Raw genomic sequence first — 18,766 nt, 5'->3', positions numbered from 1 at the left:
TATGGATAACACTTTTCAATGACTTATTTCTCCTATATTTTGGGTGATATCTCTCATCAGTGTTTTTCCACGGGAGCTGAAGGAGGTGTTTTCCTCATGGAAGCAACAGTGCCAGGCTCGGGGGAAGCAGGACATAAGCCAGCGTCTAATCAGTGCCTCACTGTTTCTACGCTTTCTCTGTCCAGCCATTATGTCACCATCTCTCTTCAACCTGATGCAGGAATATCCTGATGACCGTACATCACGCACCCTCACCCTCATTGCTAAAGTCATCCAGAACCTTGCTAATTTCACCAAGTATGCAACAGACCTTCACATGGATTATATGTATTCTTTAAGTAATTATATTTCTAGATGGTTTATGTAGGTCAGAAAGTACAAGTTATGATTATAAATCCTATAATTCTTATACATCTCATCATATTGTCTTCAGGTTTGGCAACAAAGAGGAGTACATGGCTTTCATGAATGATTTTTTGGAGCATGAGTGGGCAGGCATGACCCGCTTCCTGCTGGAGATCTCCAACCTTGAAACCATTTCCAGCACCCCGGGCTTTGAGGGTTACATTGACTTGGGCCATGAGCTCTCTCTGCTGCATGCTCTGCTGTGGGAGGTGGTATCTCAGCTAGACAAGGTACAAAACTGTCAGTCAAGGCACAAATGCAAGATGACCGAGATGGTGATGCTTCTATGTCAGGTCTTTCTAGTTTTTATTCAAAATCCAACTTTGGTCCATGACCATGGTCAATGATGGATTTTGTTCTGTGGGAGACACCTCATTTTTTATTCTTTATTATTATCTTTATTTATTGTTATTTATCATGTTTTTGATCTTTTAAGGTCATCATTTCATAATTGCAACCCTACTCATGACTGGGCTCTATGTTAAATGATTAAATGCATTTCATTGGTTCATATCTTGTAACCTGTCATAAAGGTTTATAATAGATTTTTTTTTTTTTTTTTACGTTTTGTGTTTACATATATGCTATTGCATAAAACACAGGTTAAAATATGTTATCAGTCTAAGTATTTATGTAAACAGAATCCAAATTGATGGTGTACTTATGGTTGCCAACCCTTTATCCCCAGCTTTAACTTCTGCCAGTCTCTGGGTCTCACCCTGATTATGTTTTGACTTTATTAATCCCTCCCTTTGATGTTTAATGGCCCTTCCTATATCACTTAAGACTTAATATTTTGCCTTGATGCATGCACTGGGTTTTGCCTTTCAGTCTCACCAATTAGTTATTTGTTTTGGAATGGCTCATTCATTTGCAAGCATGTATTATCTTTTCTATTTATTCTTAATTTAATTTTTTTTTCCTGTGTCCCCATCTCCATCTTCTGTATTCTCTCTTTTCCACCATCTTCTGTTTGCTCCCATCATCTCTCCACCTGACACAATGCCTCACCATGGTTCTGCTGTGCTACCACCAATGCATTATGGTGTCTCTTGGCCATCTCCTTCCTTAAACTGCTCGGGCTGAAAAAACACAACACCAGGGTGATAATTCCTTCCTGCAGGCAACGGTGGCCAAACTGGGGCCTCTGCCACGTATCCTGGGTGAGATCACACGCTCACTGTCCAGCCCCACACCAATGCAGCAGCAGCTGAGACGTTTCCAAGACCATGGCTCTGCCCATAACCTCACTGGCAGCGTGTCTTCAGGACTGCAGAGGATATTTGAGGACCCGAACGACAGGTAAGCACATCACTGCTTCTGCTATTGGTATATGCCAGCCTGAAAGGTTTTAAAATTGTTTTCAATAGCTTATGTATGCAATAGTACCTGAGCAGCTTGTAAGCCTTTTGGAGCTTTGTGAGCCTTATGGGACTTTCCTTATTTTCATAATTTTTCCACAGTGATATTCAGATTGTCAAATCTCCATTGCAAGAACATACAGAAGTTCAGTCACGTGGAAAGCCCCCCTTATTGTGCCAGCAGCCATCCCTGCAAAGCATGAGCTTCTCCGACAAAGAGCGAGAGAGCCACCTCCCTAATGGGCGCAGCATCTCCCTGATGGACCTACAGGACTCGCAGCTTCTTCATGATGTCCCACCAAAAATAGGCCGTGTTGGTTCCCAAGCATCCATTGGCCCACTGCCTCCCTCTCTTCAGCACCTCCATCACCACCATCCACAGCAACAGCAGGCCAAAGTGGTCACACTAAGGGAAAATGTACCCCAGAGTGCACCACAGGTTCGCAGGCCTTTGCAACTATCTTTAAGCCAGCAGCGCAGCCTCCAGCCACTCTGCTTTCAGAACCCGGTATACCAGCTAAGCAGTATGCATGCAGTGCGCTCAGCTCAGGCACCACTACAGGCCCATTCCAGCTCAGAGAACCTAAGCACAGCAAGCTCTCACAGTGCCAGCCCCAGCATTGCACCAAGGAAAATGTTGCCCTCCACCACCAGTCTTGAGGAAGAAGAAGCACCCTCTCCCTGCTGGCATACAACCTTAGTTGATGCCCAACCAGGGCCACAGGTAATGGCTGTAGCCAGGCAGAGTGGTGCAGGGACTGCACATATTGTAAAAGTGGAACAGCAAAGTAGGTCAAATGGAGGGCTATCGCACCCACTGCCACATAGCAACTCACTACGCAGCAGCAGCAGTATCAATACAGACCCACAACAACAAAGTGAAGTCAGCTCCAGACAGCAGTCCATCTGCTCACGAGATGGCCCTATCCCAAACAATAGAACTAACAGACAGGTATGCACATCCATTTGGATTTTTACTATATAGCTAATTATTGAACATCCCATTCCAAAACGATGGACAATAACATATAGTTATATAGTTGTTTCCATGTGGCTACTAGAACAGCCACAACACTTTTGGGACAGCTTTCTACTAAATTATGTTTACCTTCTGTTCTATGTTCATGTTCTGTAAAGGTGCTTTGACACAAAGCCCATTGTAAAAAGTGCTATAAAAATAAACTTGAATTGAATTGAACTGAATTAAATTTTGAACCGTCACTCTTGAGGATTTGTGGCCAAACCTGTAAAAAAAACTTTCAAACTCATTCTGTCAGATGTCGCTATGAATATATATATATATATATATATATATATATATATATATATATATATATATATATATATATATATATATATATATATATATATAGTGTGTATGTATGTATGTATGTATGTATATATAACATACATGCAGATAAAATGCCTGTGTTTGTGCGTGCGTGTGTGGGTGTGCGTGCAGATGCACTCTCCTGTAGAGTCAGTCACCATGTCTCCTGTTGAGCGAACAGCAGCATGGGTGCTGAATAATGGCCAGTATGAGGAGGATGAGGAGGAAGGCCACAGTAAGAAGGAAAGCAAGCATGTGGAGAAGGTACCTGCCAAAGCATTAAGAGATACATCTTCTAGACATGACTTTCAAAAAAGAATGTGTACTTAACGTTATGAGACTAAACTGAGTGAATTTATGAAATATGTATGAAAATGTGTATTTAATATAATTTGTTTTAATTTGTACTATTTCTGACTCATCACTCATGTAGTATGAGCAAGAGATCACAAAGTTAAAAGAGCGGCTGTGTGTGTCTGGGCGCCGCTTAGAAGAATATGAACGGCGGCTTGCAGCACAAGAGCAGCAAATGCAGAGGCTGCTGATAGAGTACAAGACTCGCCTGGAGGACAGTGAGGAGCGTCTGCGGCGACAACAGGAGGAGAAGGACAGCCAAATGAAGAGCGTTATCTGCAGGTATGTGTATGCTAAAAGTATTTCAAAGTAAATGTCAAATTTAATTTCTATTGTAGTCACTCTGACATATTTACCTGAATTCTTATTTTAAGAATTTATTTGCATCCAGAAAACACATTCAAATATCTGCTTATTGCTTATGGTGTACTGTCTTCTTTTGGCAAAACAGGTTAATGGCAGTGGAAGAGGAGCTGAAGAGAGACCATGCAGAGATGCAAGCGGTTATAGATGCAAAGCAGAAGATCATAGATGCACAGGTACATGAAGGCAAATCACAACTCGTGGACACTTTTCACTTGTTTATGTAGCTTTTGTGTAGCTTCTATTTTAATCGGCACAGCTTTTGCAGTCTTCACGGTAAATGTAGTGGAAACGCACAGACCAATTAAGTTTGGAGTAAACAATGCGACTCAACAGTGCAAGACAGATGAGAAAGAATTAAAGTAAAGTTACACATGAAAGAAAGATAGCGATACATGTTGAAAACAAAGCGAGAGAAACAGACGCGTGAGACGGAGAAAGGGAGAGAAACAGACGAGTGAGACTGAGAAAGGGAGAGAAACAGACGAGTGAAACGGAGACTGATTTCTGTTCACACTAAACCAGTGTGTCTCATATTAAAAGTGGCAATGTGAAAAGCCATTATGAGACAGAACATAAAGGTTTTGAACAAACATATCCACTCAAATCTGAAGACAGCGTCCCTGAGACAGCTTTCCCAGGTCTGAGGATAGTAGCCCTATACATCCTGACCATGTTTGGCTCTACATACAACTGCGAGGCAGCTTTCTCTACAATGAACGTAATCCAAACTAAATACTGTTCCAGGCTCACTAATGAGCACCTCCACATATGAGCATGTGTATGAGAACGGTCCTGACTCCATTCAAGCCCAAGTTTAACCCTAACCCAAGCCATGCTAACCCAAGCCAACTCAGTTCTCTCACTGAGATATAAAAGTTAAGCACTTTATTTAAACATACACAATTTTCACATTTAATTTATTTTCTCTTATTTTGAAATGTAGTCCTACTTTTATTTATTTAATGAGAGAATGTTTTATATATATATATATATATATATATATAGAATCATACATATGTTCAGTTCTATGTTATGTGACTAAATATTGTCAAAAAGTTTTTGAATTGTACTGAATTTATTTGATTTGACAGTCAGATATTGATTGCTTGCAGATGTTGATACAACTACTAGGCTACTTAAATATACATCACACTAACTAGTTAGACATTATGATCTTTCGGACCTTTGCTTCAAGAAATTTTCTCTTACTGGACCTCTTTAAATTTTAGTTGAATACCTCTGCTCTAGAAGCAGGCAAATATGAACAGTGCATGACATTCTGGATCTGATGCAGGACAGTTATGCTTTTGAGCTCAACCCAAATATTGCTACAACGTCAACTTAAAAGAATATGTCTTTAGGTTTTAACCCCTTGACTGCAATATACATATATCAGATCCTCCCTTTTTAAAAAAAAAAAAAAAAGATTTTTGTATGCGGCTGGAGGTTCAGGGTAGAGAGGAGAGAGAGGGCAAGAGATTATTATATATAGATTATTATGTTAATTTTCATAATCGTCATGTTTTTATGTCTAATAGTGTGTGGTGTGTGCAAGCAGGGAATCATGACAAGTTATGACCACATGACAAACAAAGATCCAGAAGTTAACCTGAGAGTGCTCTGCTATGAGAGTGGTATGGCACAACAGCATTCAAGTGCTATAAGCCCTCCAAATCTATCACTTTACGTAAGGAAAAAGCTGTTAATAAAAGTGCAACCTAATAAATGCTTAAGTATCAGCTGAAAACAAAGACTGGGTCTGAATTACAAACACGAACTAAAAATCACAAGCCAAGATCCTGCCCGTTTTTATCAAAGTAGTTGTGGTGAATTATGAAGGCCAAAAATTCACCCTATGAAGACTTTTTAGTGTTTTATACTGCAATAGTATTTTGTACTCACTTTACATTTTTAATGGGAGGATGTGATCATATCTTTTGGTTCTTGTAAGAATTCTGACTGCTGCATTCTGAATTGGAGTTTGTTGATGCACCTAGAAGAAAAGCTGTAACAGTAACTCTCTTACTGTCCATCTGCATTTTGCAGTGTCCTTCTATATTTATGTTTTTATATTATCAAAGTTTTACAAATATTTTTTGAGATGCAAGACGAGTCAATAATCACACTAAAGTCACTTGTACACATGATGTAACTAAATCTAATCATTCAGAATTAAGTAAAGGAATGTTGGCAAGTATGCATAGTCAAATGACATTTTATATTTATTGAACTAATGTTTAATATTTTTTTTTAATGTTTAATATTATTACTGTTTTTCATCAACACAAACAGTGGAAGCTTCACAAATAATTTTACCCAGTGTTAGACTGTTTTAGGTCAACTGCTTTTTACCTATATATGCTATGATTTGACAGCAGACAGAACACCAAGTATTTTTTTTAGTCAGGTATATGATAACTGATGGTTTAAGATACAGAGGAAGAATTTGTTTTAAGAATGTATTATTTTTAAAAGAGGATGTGTTTGAAGAAATGCCTAGGTACGGAATCTAGTACACAAGTTTTGATGAGAAAATTAGTGAAAGTGACCATTAGTTATTTTCATTCTTAGTTATCAAACAGTATGCTTTAATTTAATTTCTAAAGATTTTGCCTGACATTGTAAATCTTGTCATTTAAAAAATCATGTCAACATTGCTACATATTGATGGTGTGTATGCCCCTGTTGTGCTCTTATTCCTAATTCATTCTAGTACAGAATCTAGGATTATTTTTTTAATCTTCCAGTAGGGTTCATTAAAGAATTCATGGCAACTGATATTCTTATTATACATTGCATTTTCAAAATATTGTAATTTTTTATAATTTTTCTCCTTTCTCTTTTAATCTTTGAAGAACTTTGAAGTATTTTCCAGAAGGCAATTGCCATTCCCTGTTCACCATGAGTTTCCAAAAATGTCTGCTCAAGCCCAGATTGCAATGCAATGGTTTCCCAGGCCTTATTTTCTTTTGAGCACTAATTATGTCACTGGTGAATGCAGTGGATTCAGAGGCATAAGTAAGGGTGTGTGATCTCTCCAGACTCCTAAAGGTTTTCCTAAAGTCTAAACATTAACAGGAATGAATTGGATTAGGGTTCAAATGTTTTACCAGTTCTATTAATGTCAAGTAAAATGCAACTGTACCCAGCTGTTGTAGAGTAAATAGGGATGCAATATTTCCAATACCGGCAGTATTGTATTCATTAAATATTAACAGTATTCACTTAACAATGTCCGATATTTACAGATTCTTGAAGGCCAGTTCACACCAGATATAACCCATTTCCATTCTATTTTAAAAAGCATGTCAGTTTAAACCAGTTTAAGCAGAATATCATTTATCTGACTTTTTTCCCACAACAACATAAATCCATATAGAATCGTGGAGGAAACTGTGGAGTAAAAACTTTAAATATTTGTACAAATGAGACTTGAGTGTATTTGTGTTTTGTTTCATAAACTTAAACTAGCTATAATCTGAAATGATGTGTGGTCTTTGTGCTTTAAGACTATGTTACCTTTCTTACAGAGTTTTGACTGATGGTATTCTTAGTCCATGGCCTGGTAAAATATTTGGCACTCTTTATTTACAGAGAATTGGTCTGAGGGGGAAAATGCCTGTATCTAGAGTGACTTTCAGTGTGCTGAAGATTCAATGAATAATCATTGCAAGTAATCATTGATCTTGGGTTTTTTTTGTTTACATATGTTTAGATCCCTTTCACTGAGTTCATTACAGATTTTATTCAGACTTCCTGCTATTGATGGACTGAGAAATTTTATTTTTAATAAGAGTTATTTTTTTGTCTCCAGTATACATTTGTTTTAGAATATAGTTTTAAAAGAAATGTATAAAAAATGTTACTTTTCCAGTCTTGTGGCTATAGGAACTGGTGTATCTGTATTTACATCTGTTTGTGTGTTTGCAGGAAAAACGGATCAGCTCCCTTGATGCAGCTAACTCTCGCCTTATGAGTGCCCTCACCCAGGTCAAAGAGCGCTACAGCATGCATAACCTTCGCAATGGCCTCTCACCTACTAACCCCACCAAGCTCTCTATCACGGAGAATGGTGAGTTCAAGAACAGCAGCTGCTGATTAGCCTGCTTGCACCTGGTGAACGGTGCTAGCTCAATCACTGGCATCAGTTAGGACTAAGGTGCCAGTGCCAGTGGCCATGTTCTCTGACTACTATATAAAATCTTGCAAGGAATGTCTGGTTACAATGTATATAGATTGCATCTTGCATTGAGCTTGTACAGAAAAAGAAGCAAATCAGTTAAAGAGTTTAAAATTGATTTAGTTTTTTTGTTTTTAATATTAATAGTACCGTACATGAGGGTTACGATTTCAAACGATTTTGTTAAAGTATTGTTCAACTACAATATTATATATTGAGGATATGTACATATCATATAATAGAACTGTTTGAAAGAAATGTGCCATAAAGCACATAGAACAGGTTTGTAGCTCTTATTAACAAACAAACAGAAGGTGGTTTTATGCACTCAATTTTATAGCTCGTAATTTCTTGGTTTTTGTTTTGCCAGGTCTTTGTATTTTGTTGTTTGTTTTGATTTACTTTACTTTAAAATTATCTGATTTAATGTCAAGTTCAAATCAAGTGGCTGGATGGGTGGGGGTTTATATCAGCTTCACACCAATGAAAAAGGTCAACAATAACTTGACTTAATGGAGAAGTAAATTTATCTGTGTTTTTCATCCTGCACTCTATTTGGCAGAAATCGTATGTACTTTTTAAACATCCCATTCCATTCTATGAAGCCTTTCAACAAGATTTTTTAGTATGGATTTATGAATTTGCTCATTCAGCAACAAAACCATTAGTGCAAACATGTACTGGTGTTTGATTTGTTTCAGTCGGTGTTCAGTTGGTTTGATGACCGGGTGTTGTGCAGAACACTAGCATGCCTAGACAGGGTTTGCACTCTGCACAGAGCCTTGACCTCAACCCAACTTGCTCAGTCCAACTTTATTTCAACTGTTTGGTGAAGAACCACTTTGGATGAGATGGTCGGCTGTTTTCATACTTTCAGCCATATAGTGTATTATGTTTTCAGATTTGCCACTCTGGTGTACCCCTCTGAATCTAGCACCAGTATTCCCATTCAAATCCTAATGAATACATTATCAGTCCTGTCTAATACAAATTTAACACTCGTGCTGCTTTTTATACAGTGGTTCAGACAGATAATCTGTCAATTCAGTTACTTGCAAAACTGTCCTTTTACAATCTTATTTCATGTTTGTCACTGACTACTATTAAACCACACTGTTCAACATAATGTCTTCACTCTGATGTTAACAACATTTTGTATCACATAGACACTGAATGCATTTTGCCGTTGTCAATGTTCTGTAACATTATGACAAGACTGTGAGGAATAAATATGTTTTAGACTCCATTTTATTTTAAACTGCATTTGAATTAAATGTATTTTATAATAAGTGCTTTAACACTGTTTCCCCCTTTAAACCAATAAATTTCCTCCTTGTATCAAGTTGGTCATATCGTTTTTGTGTAAATTGGTTCTTATTAAAATATCACTGTTAGCTGGATCACTTCTGATCATGAACTGAGTATAAACATTCTTTGCCTTGCTATTTAATTTTTATCTCTTGAATGTTTTGAATGTTTAAGATAAGCTATGAAAAACAGAACTTTATAAGCTTTCTAGGCTTCCTATAAGCTTTCCATCCATCCATCCGTTTTCTACCGCTTATCCGGTCCTATAAGCTTTTTTCATTTTAACTGAGTGTAAAATAAATAATTATGTAGTAATTATATAATATAATTACTATAATAATTACTCATGACCAATTGTTAGTAAAGTTGAAAAATAGTCCAGTGGGATTTATGGGAATTTCTTCAGTTTCACTTAAATATTAACAAATACATTGAAATGCAAATGTGCAAGTGAATGCAATACATTTCAATTACATTTTGTACAGCTTCATGATATGAAGCCTATAGATGTCTGTTTACATTAAAAAAGTTTACAAAATCATTTTTGTAACAAGGAGAGTTTACTGTACTGCTTGTAGTGCCTTGAAAGTCACAAATTTTCAGTGCCATTTCAAGCACAAAGCAGGGAGCACGCTGTGATGTAAACATGGCAATTTGATGAAAAATGACTTTTGAGAGATAAATTTTTATCTTTTTTTTGTATTATAACTGCAGAAATGGGAAAAAACGTCACTGACAACTCCTCTGTTTTCAAGTCTCAGGCTTTCAGGAAAGCGTTTCTCACGCAACCTTATATATTTACTTTTCTGACAAACACAATGTGTCCTATAAGCACACATCTGACAAGCTTGAAAAGGGCTATTTCACCTTGTTTCCATGAAACATGATAAAACAGTGTTTATGTCAGAAATCTCGGAAAAATAGCTTTTTTACATTATTTGATTTGAAATAATATTAAATATAATGGTTCATATATGTTGATAAAAATATGATTTATACTCGAAAATCTGATAGTTTGTGTGTGCTAGTATCATTTTAATGCAGTTGTAGGTATGAGAATGTGTTTTGAGTGAATCCCTGTATGCATGTACAAAAGTGCTTCTCAGGGGCTAAAAAGACGTATGCCGCAGTCTCAGCGCTGTAGCGCCTTCCTTTCATGGTTTTTCGTGAAACCTTATACAAGCACACATCTGACATGCTTGAAAAGGGCTGTTTCACTTTGTTTCCATGAAACATGATAGGACACAGTGAAGTATAAATCATATTTTTATCATATTTTATATTATTTCAAATCAAATAATGTAAAAAAGCTTTTTTCTGAGATTTCTGACATAAACACACTGTGTCCTATCATGTTTCATGGAAACAAGGTGAAACAGCCCTTTTCAAGCATGTCAGATGTGTGCTTATATAAGGTTTCACGAAAAACCATGAAAGGAAGGCGCTACAGCGCTGAGACTGCGGCAAACGTCTTTTCAGCTCCTGAGAAGCACTTTTGTTCAATTCAATTCAATTCAAGTTTATTTGTATAGCGCTTTTTACAATAGACATTGTCTCAAAGCAGCTTTACAGAACATAAACACAGAGCAGAAGGTAAACATAATTAATGATAAAGGAATTAACGAATAATAAAAGAAATAAGCATTAACAGAATAAAAATTCTAGATTATTATTAGATGTATATAGTTCACAGTGTGTATGTATTTATTCCCCTATGAGCAAGTCTGAGGTGACTCAGGCAGCAGTGGCAAGGAAAAACTCTTACCTTAAATTGGTAAAGGAAGAAACCTTGAGAGGAACCGGACTCAAGGGGGAACCCATCCTCATATGGGTGACACTGGGGGTGTGATCTTAATATACAGTCAGTTAAATGTTGTATTGGTGTAAGGTTCAAGGACTTCTGATCTCCTGAGTACCACAGAGTCTAACTGGAGATGTCTCACGATTCTTAGAGTCGGCCTCGGCTCAGTGGACGTCCAAAGGCTTCGTCCCACAGAGGACGTTGGGAGCTGGTACAGTGTCTGGATGCCTCGGGATAGGTACAAAGTGAGAAGCAGTGGAAAGGGATTAACATATCTGCTGTTCATAAAAATGTGCTGGTCTGATGTACTGGTGCATGATATTATGGGATGTATTATGTGTACGCCTGACTAAAGAGATGAGTTTTTAATCTACATTTAAACTGGGAAAGTGTGTCTGCGCCCCGAACACTATCAGGAAGACTATTCCAAAGTTTGGGAGCTAAATAAGAAAACGCTCTACCACCTTTAGTAGACTTAGATATACTGGGAACTACCAAAAGTCCTGAGTTTTGTGATCTCAGAGAGCGTGAAGGATTGTAACGTGTTAGAAGACTAGTTAGATACATGGGAGCTAAACCATTAAGAGCCTTGTATGTAAGTAGCAGCAGTTTGTAGTCAATTCTATACTTAACAGGTAGCCAGTGTAGAGATGATAAAATTGGGGTTATATGGTCATACTTTCTTGTCCTAGTGAGAACTCTGGCAGCTGCATTTTGGACTAACTGTAACCTATTTATTAAAGATGCAGGACAACCACCTAGTAATGCATTACAATAGTCCAGTCTAGAGGTCATGAACGCATGAACTAGCTTCTCAGCATCAGATACAGACAAGATGTTTCTCAGCTTGGCAATGTTTCTAAGGTGGAAGAAGGCTGTTTTGGTAGTATGAGCGATATGATTTTTAAAAGACAAGTTACTGTCTAATATGACACCGAGGTCTTTCACTGTCGAGCTACTTGTAACAGTACATCCCTCTAAATGGGAGTTAAGTTGTGAGAGTTTCTGTGCACTGGTTTTTGGACCTATGAGTAGTATTTCTGTCTTATCGGAGTTTAACAATAGAAAGTTGCAGCTCATCCAGTCTTTTATCTCTCTAAGGCACTGAGTTAATTTGGACACTGTGGCTATTTCGTCTGGTTTTGATGAGATATATAACTGTGTGTCATCAGCATAACAATGGAAACTAATCCCATGTCTTCTAATAATGTTCCCTAATGGAAGCATGTATATAGAGAAAAGCAGAGGTCCTAGAACTGATCCTTTGTACATGCATAAGACCTAATGAGACAAAAAAAGAAAGATTTGTGTATTTACTAGATTTTTTTTGTGTGGATTTGTGAACAATTACTGGAAAACACACCAAACTGGCAACACTGTTCCTGATCTGAACATTTATAAATGGCTAAGGTATTAAAGTGCTACTGCCAGTTTGGTAACTTAAAACACACAATTTCCAAATATCATACAATCTCCTCTATTTCCTTGCATGATTAAATGTGGAAAAATAAATAAACAAACTTGAATGTAATTAGCTATATTAGCCTGCCTACCACACATTTGGTGCAGCAAGTTATATTTTTATAATGTCTGCTGTGATTTACTGCATCACGAAACTGCTACCTTTCACTTCCACAGCTTCTAAACACAACTTCTTCACCTGATTAAACAGTTTTTGCTCTGTAAATTATAGGTATTGTTCCCAATTATATTAATGAACTGTTCTACTTACCGAGTGGAAAATCGCAATGGAGCATGGGATCTCCATACAATGACGTCAGCACCACTGATGAATTTGTTAATAAACAAACAAACAAACAAATCCCTAGTTAATAAATAAATAGATAGATTGTAGTAAGATGGTCAGTGCAGTGGCTAACTGGCAGCAAAAGAAATGGAAAAACTCTGGCAAAATCCAATGAAGTGTCTTTTTATATAAATTAAAAGACACTTCATTGGATTTTGCCAGAGTGAGCCACCATTCTCAGACAGGTGTGAAAGAAGCCAAAGCAAAATTTCCATTGAAAAATCAAAATTTACCAAAAAATAAACAAATAAAAAAAACTATTCAAAGTACAACTCAACACTTAACAAAACACAAAAGGGAATAACTAAATTGTTGGCTACCTTTCCAACAAACACCCCTCTCTCTCTGCAGCATTTCCTTTGTCCTTTAATCATCCTGGTCCCCTCCCTTCAGATTCAAACGGACCAATCATAACACTCCATTTGTTAGCAACACTATTTTACTAGATCTTATCACTTTACAAATCACACCCAAAATAAAGTCTACCTGTAATCAAAGGCATTATCCTTTAACAAAACACTGAAATCTCTACATACAATACATTTATAATCCTTGCATGCTTGATCAGATGACTCCTCCCCTTCAGGATGCTATAACACTGGCTTCCTGTTCGCGGGCCACTCCCTTTTAGGCCTTTCCTGAATCGGTAAGACAAATATTCACATTAATACAACCATTTATTGATTTCACCTTACTTTGGATGTTACTAGCAGTCAACATGGAATGTGCACCTTTCATGTGACTGCTTCAATAGTAAAACAAACAAAATAAAGAACTTGCCAAACTGTATTGTGTCTTTATTTAACTTGAAATCTAAAATGACGTGTACCAGACACAGTTCATGTCCCAGGCACCCCAAACTTCAACATCTACTGTTCAATTAACCGATGACCACTCAGTTACGATTTTATTGAGGGCTACACTCCACAGCGTCACACACACACACACCACAATGAGACATTCCTTTTACTAATAAAACCCGAAGATAAGGTACTCTAAGGTTCTCATTCTTATAACCCTTTTTGTAACGTGTTTCTTCTTTTAAGGCTTGCCTGACTTAAAATTATTTGCTCCTTAATTTCCAGACAAGGGTGTGTTTTATTCATGTGTCAGAAAACAACATTGTATTTTAAAATCTTACTAATCTCACTTCCCTAAGGAAAGTGCATTCTTGTTTTATGTTTCATTTTTGTTTCTTTGCCTTTATAAGAACACAATATCGTATTAACCTCAGTTACCCTTTTGATTAATGATCTATGTATGTAATGTACCGCTGCCTTCATACCGTCATTACCCTTCATGTTTAGTATCCAAATGACCACAAAATTATCGGTTACTCATTTTTCAAGCACTGGTGCATTTTATTTGAGCACGAAGGGCGCCATACCGTCTTAATACACCCTGGATCAAACTTTAAAGTCATCTAAAAGTTTGATAGCTAAACCACGCCCACAGACACCTGAAACAAAGGGAGTTTTTCCCTCCAAAATCCTGACCGAAGTATTGGTCATCTCCCCAAAGATGGGTGGAGTTCGCGACCTTTAAATTGTCACAAACACCACTAATCCGTGGTCAGACTTTCGGAACAGCTTCAAGACGACTCCATTTTCCTTCAACGAAGTGTAACGTTAATTCCATTACCGTTAATTTCAACTTAGGTTAAAATATTTAGAGTCACTATAACACATTACAATTACTTATAAATATTTACCTTGCTTCGCGAGCCAAAATCGCTACATAAAATGGTGGAGAATGCGGGCATGTTGTTCAAACTTTGCTTTGTGAGCTAACTCAGTGTCAATTCATTTGTGTCGATTTACTGTGCGTTTGTGGTGAGATAGGTCGCAACGTAGACTCAGCTAGAGTGATCACTATTTGAGTTTATTTTATTTGTTTATTCCTTTTTTTATTTATGAGTCACGATTAATCGGAAAAAAAAGAAAAGAAAAGAGACGAAGAAATCTCTTTACTGCACATTTTAATATTATCAAGATCAGCTGTGGGGACGAAGAAATCTCCCCATAGCTCGATTAAAGATTGATTTGAGCGTGTTCCTCTTATCATCTTTTAAGGCATTGTATTTGTATCGCTGTTGAAGTCATTGCGTGTTCCAATTTCGTGCAACCAGACGATAGCACTCCTTTAGGTTTAACCATCAGAGTAGCTAACTGATGCGTGCCTAATGCAGATCCAATTATAAAGATACTGCTGACCAGTTGTTGATTGATATGTAAAAGGAGTCCCAAACCTTGATCAAGTAACTAATAAGGACAGCGAAGAAACCCTGTTCTTTTGTTTATCTATTTATTTGGGGGGCAGCGAAGAAAACCTGACCCACCCACTGTGTGCCGTTGAGTAGCAAAAACTGTTGAATTTGTGGAAAGGAGAAACCAAGGAGAAACCTTTCCTCAGTTGTTAAACTGTGATTTGAGTAGTATAACTCTTATCAGCTAATTCTTAAGACCTAATCTTACATATCAACAGCGAAGGAAACCCTGTTGACTATATATACTTCTATTTTACCTTTATTATTAAGTTTCGTCCTCTCAATCTTACAATTTTATAGAGGTAGCGAATAAAGCCTGCTTCCTTAATTTGAACCGGTCGAAATAAGGTCGCATGACACGTAGGGTCGAGACTAATCTTACCCTATTATCAATCACCCCCACTAGTGAAATGATTTAGGGCACCACACTTCCAGATAAACACCAAGGGATAGGTTGTTAAGTAACTAGTACCTTTACAAGCGCCCCCATTTCTAACCCCTATATTCAGTGTGTGTGAACTAACTCTCTCTCTCTCTCTCTCTCTCTCTGCCACTTGGTTTTTGTGGTTTGTCCCTTCAATTTTATTTAATATTTATTTTTGTATCTTCGTTTATTATTCTTTGTTATTTCTTATTTTTTTTAATTATTTACCTTTTTATTATTATCAATTTTGGCTGTTTTTGTTTGGTCACGTTTTGTTTTATTACTATTAGTAGTAATTTTTTCTACTGAATTTCTATTTTGACGTTTTGTTATCTGCTTTTATTGGTCTTTATTATTATCATTATTTGCATCTCTCTCTTTTCTCCCTTCTCATTTATTTTCTTCCCACTTCCCCTCACTTATTTTAAATTAAACTTTAAACAGAGGGTGAAGCTAAATTTAAAATTCAGTTTCAGCTATTTAGTTTCAACTTTATAACTCTTCCCCGTCCAGGCCTCGTCCTGCTCTATCACCTTTGTGTTGTGAGTTGATCCGTCTATGTTCATTCTATTTAGTTGAGGTGTAAGGTAAAGACCTAACTGGGAAATCATCACAGAAAAACTTAGCAAATTAAAGTAGCCAAATTTTTAGATTACCCATTAGGCAAATTGAGTGGACAGCACGTTATTGCCTATTAGCGTAGGCCACCAATATTGTAAGAACTTGCATTAGCCCTTGTCTCAGTCTCTCTTCGCCAGTGAGCCAGCATGTCCAGACCCTCCAGCCATGAGACACACCGGGATCAGCTAGAGACCTGGTTGAACGCCATGACAGGTACCCTTCTACCCGAAACTGCTGCTGATCTGCAACACCTGAGCCGGGAACAGCTTGATGACAACCTGAGTGCAGTGATGTCTCATAACCCAGCACAGGACTATAGCCACAAGGAGCTGGCCAAGATCTTCGGAGCATTGACCTACAACCTCATCGCCCGGGTAAAATAGATGAAGAAAAAAAATTCTCGTCTGCAACAGGAATCGTTGTCATTACAGGTCCAAGTTGAGGAGGCTCAGAGGAACCTGGCACAGGCTCACGACCATCTAGACCCAGTCCAGGCAGAGACTCGGAGTCAACGAGGAACGGCAGACAAAGAGGACACAGAACTGCAGGAGAAAGAAAAAGGACTACAACAGGCCCTGACCGATCTCCATGCGGACCCAGCACGCAGAGAACAACAGGAAAAGGACACTCAGGAGGAACTCCGTCAAGCCAAGGCCCTTTTGATAAGAGCAGAGACTGAACTTAAGGATAGAGTTGCCAAAGCTAAGGCATATGAAAGGCATCTACAAAGTGACCCTGAAAAGGAAATACCAAATGTGGAAGTTCCCTTAACCAGTGGACTCATACCCCCAAAACAAGAATCAACATTTCAAAAGGGGGGTGAGAAATCCCGACTCAAGAACTCCCCAGGGTGGGAGACTTTTCAAGAAACCCCGCTTTCCAGTCACAGTGTGGCCCCTAAGGAATTGGACAAACTGGCTAGAAGCATCCCAACTTTCACGCCAGACCCTGCAGGAGGCTATGATATACATGCCTACCTGCAAAACATCGACTTTCATTTACAGACCGTAGCTAACATCACTACACGAGACCAACTCTACCTCCTCAGGACCACCTCCAGCCGCAAGGTGCGGGGCGTCCTGAATCGGCAACCAGAAAAGATCAAAAAGGATTACCAGAAGCTTCGAGACAGCCGAAAAGCCTACGCCAAGCAAAGGGGGGAGGCAAATAATCGACATCACCCCAGTTGACACGGCCCTCCAAGCATTGTCCAGGCTGCCAATCCCGACCACCACGATTAGTCTGCCTTTGACCATCATAATCTACCGACCAGCCGACCTTCATAACTCTTGGATAACGAAGTTCCCCTTTATCAGAAACTTCGGCACCCAAAAGAGGGGATATGTAGCGTCTGGTACACGTCATTTTAGATTTCATGTCCCAGGCACCCCAAACTTCAACATCTACTGTTCAATTAACCGATGACCACTCAGTTACGATTTTATTGAGGGCTACACTCCACAGCGTCACACACCCACACCTGGCTCCAGAATGTCTGGAGCCTCCACAAAGACCAGATAACCCCATGCGGCTTATTAGGGGCCCGCAAACAGAACACACACACACACACACCACAATGAGACATTCCTTTTACTAATTACTCATTTTTCAAGCACTGGTGCATTTTATTTGAGCACGAAGGGTGCCATACCGTCTTAATACACCCTGGATCAAACTTTAAAGTCATCTAAAAGTTTGATAGCTAAACCACGCCCACAGACACCTGAAACAAAGGGTGTTTTTCCCTCCAAAATCCTGACCGAAGTATTGGTCATCTCCCCAAAGATGGGTGGAGTTCGCAACCTTTAAATTGTCACAAACACCACTAATCCGTGGTCAGACTTTCGGAACAGCTTCAAGACGACTCCATTTTCCTTCAACGAAGTTCCAGCAAGCTTCACTTCCAAGAACGACAACTGCTCTGATCTTCAGGAGAACTTGGAAGAACGTCTGACCCCACCCTAACTGACTTTTCAGAGATTTCTCTGTTGCATCCGGACTCTTGTGCAGTAAGCCAATGCAAGTAACCGTTTCCTTTACCAACCAATTTAGATGCTTAATTTTAAGTAGTAATCTTTCATTGAATCTTAAGGTGAATTTAAGTTTCTGTGACGATTTCCCAGTTAGGGTGTGATTTAATTTTGAAGTCTAAGCTTGCCATTCCTTTCCTTCCTTTCTCTAATTTCTTCTTTCCAGTCTCTTCCTCCCTTTCCCCAATTTTAATTTCTTTTGTTTCATTTTTTTCATCTTCATTTTCCCTATTTCTTTTGTTTGTTTGTGTAGTTAGTTTTATGTTGTGTTTGTCTCATTCATTAAATGCCATAATTTTGTGCCAAATAAGTGATTGTCTCTGAGTATCGCTCACAATTTAAGGTACCTGCAACATCTGGTCTGAACTACATGCTCTATTAAGTTAATTTAATTCAAAATACGGTGTAAAGTAAAAAGGGAGTGAACCTTCCTGGGCCGGGAAGATACCTCCTTCATAGAATTAATAATGTTACACGGCCTGTTCGGTGGACGAACAGACCAAATAAGTGTAA

The 18,766-nt window shown here is 38.2% G+C and overlaps 1 protein-coding gene across 5 annotated transcripts in view; it reads left to right on the top strand.

Moving 5' to 3' along the window:
* The window catches only part of rasal2 (RAS protein activator like 2), a 50,899-nt gene extending 41,565 nt beyond the window's left edge, over window positions 1-9,334 (top strand). For 4 of the 5 annotated variants that reach the window (XM_027132799.2, XM_027132783.2, XM_027132811.2 and 1 more), the window contains 8 exons: window positions 61-297; window positions 434-635; window positions 1,508-1,707; window positions 1,869-2,718; window positions 3,229-3,360; window positions 3,530-3,732; window positions 3,902-3,989; window positions 7,747-9,334. In XM_027132799.2, coding sequence (XP_026988600.2) covers window positions 61-297; window positions 434-635; window positions 1,508-1,707; window positions 1,869-2,718; window positions 3,229-3,360; window positions 3,530-3,732; window positions 3,902-3,989; window positions 7,747-7,914 — 2,080 coding nt within the window. In that variant the 3' untranslated portion in view covers window positions 7,915-9,334. The remainder of the gene's footprint in view (window positions 1-60; window positions 298-433; window positions 636-1,507; window positions 1,708-1,868; window positions 2,719-3,228; window positions 3,361-3,529; window positions 3,733-3,901; window positions 3,990-7,746) is intronic. The other variant, XM_027132791.2, reaches the window with a different exon arrangement.
* The last annotated feature ends 9,432 nt before the right edge of the window (window positions 9,335-18,766 follow it).

The sequence above is a fragment of the Tachysurus fulvidraco genome, chromosome 1, assembly GCF_022655615.1.
Source record: "Tachysurus fulvidraco isolate hzauxx_2018 chromosome 1, HZAU_PFXX_2.0, whole genome shotgun sequence".
Taxonomy (NCBI): Eukaryota; Metazoa; Chordata; class Actinopteri; order Siluriformes; family Bagridae; genus Tachysurus; species Tachysurus fulvidraco.
This window is presented reverse-complemented; position numbering and strand designations above follow the sequence as displayed.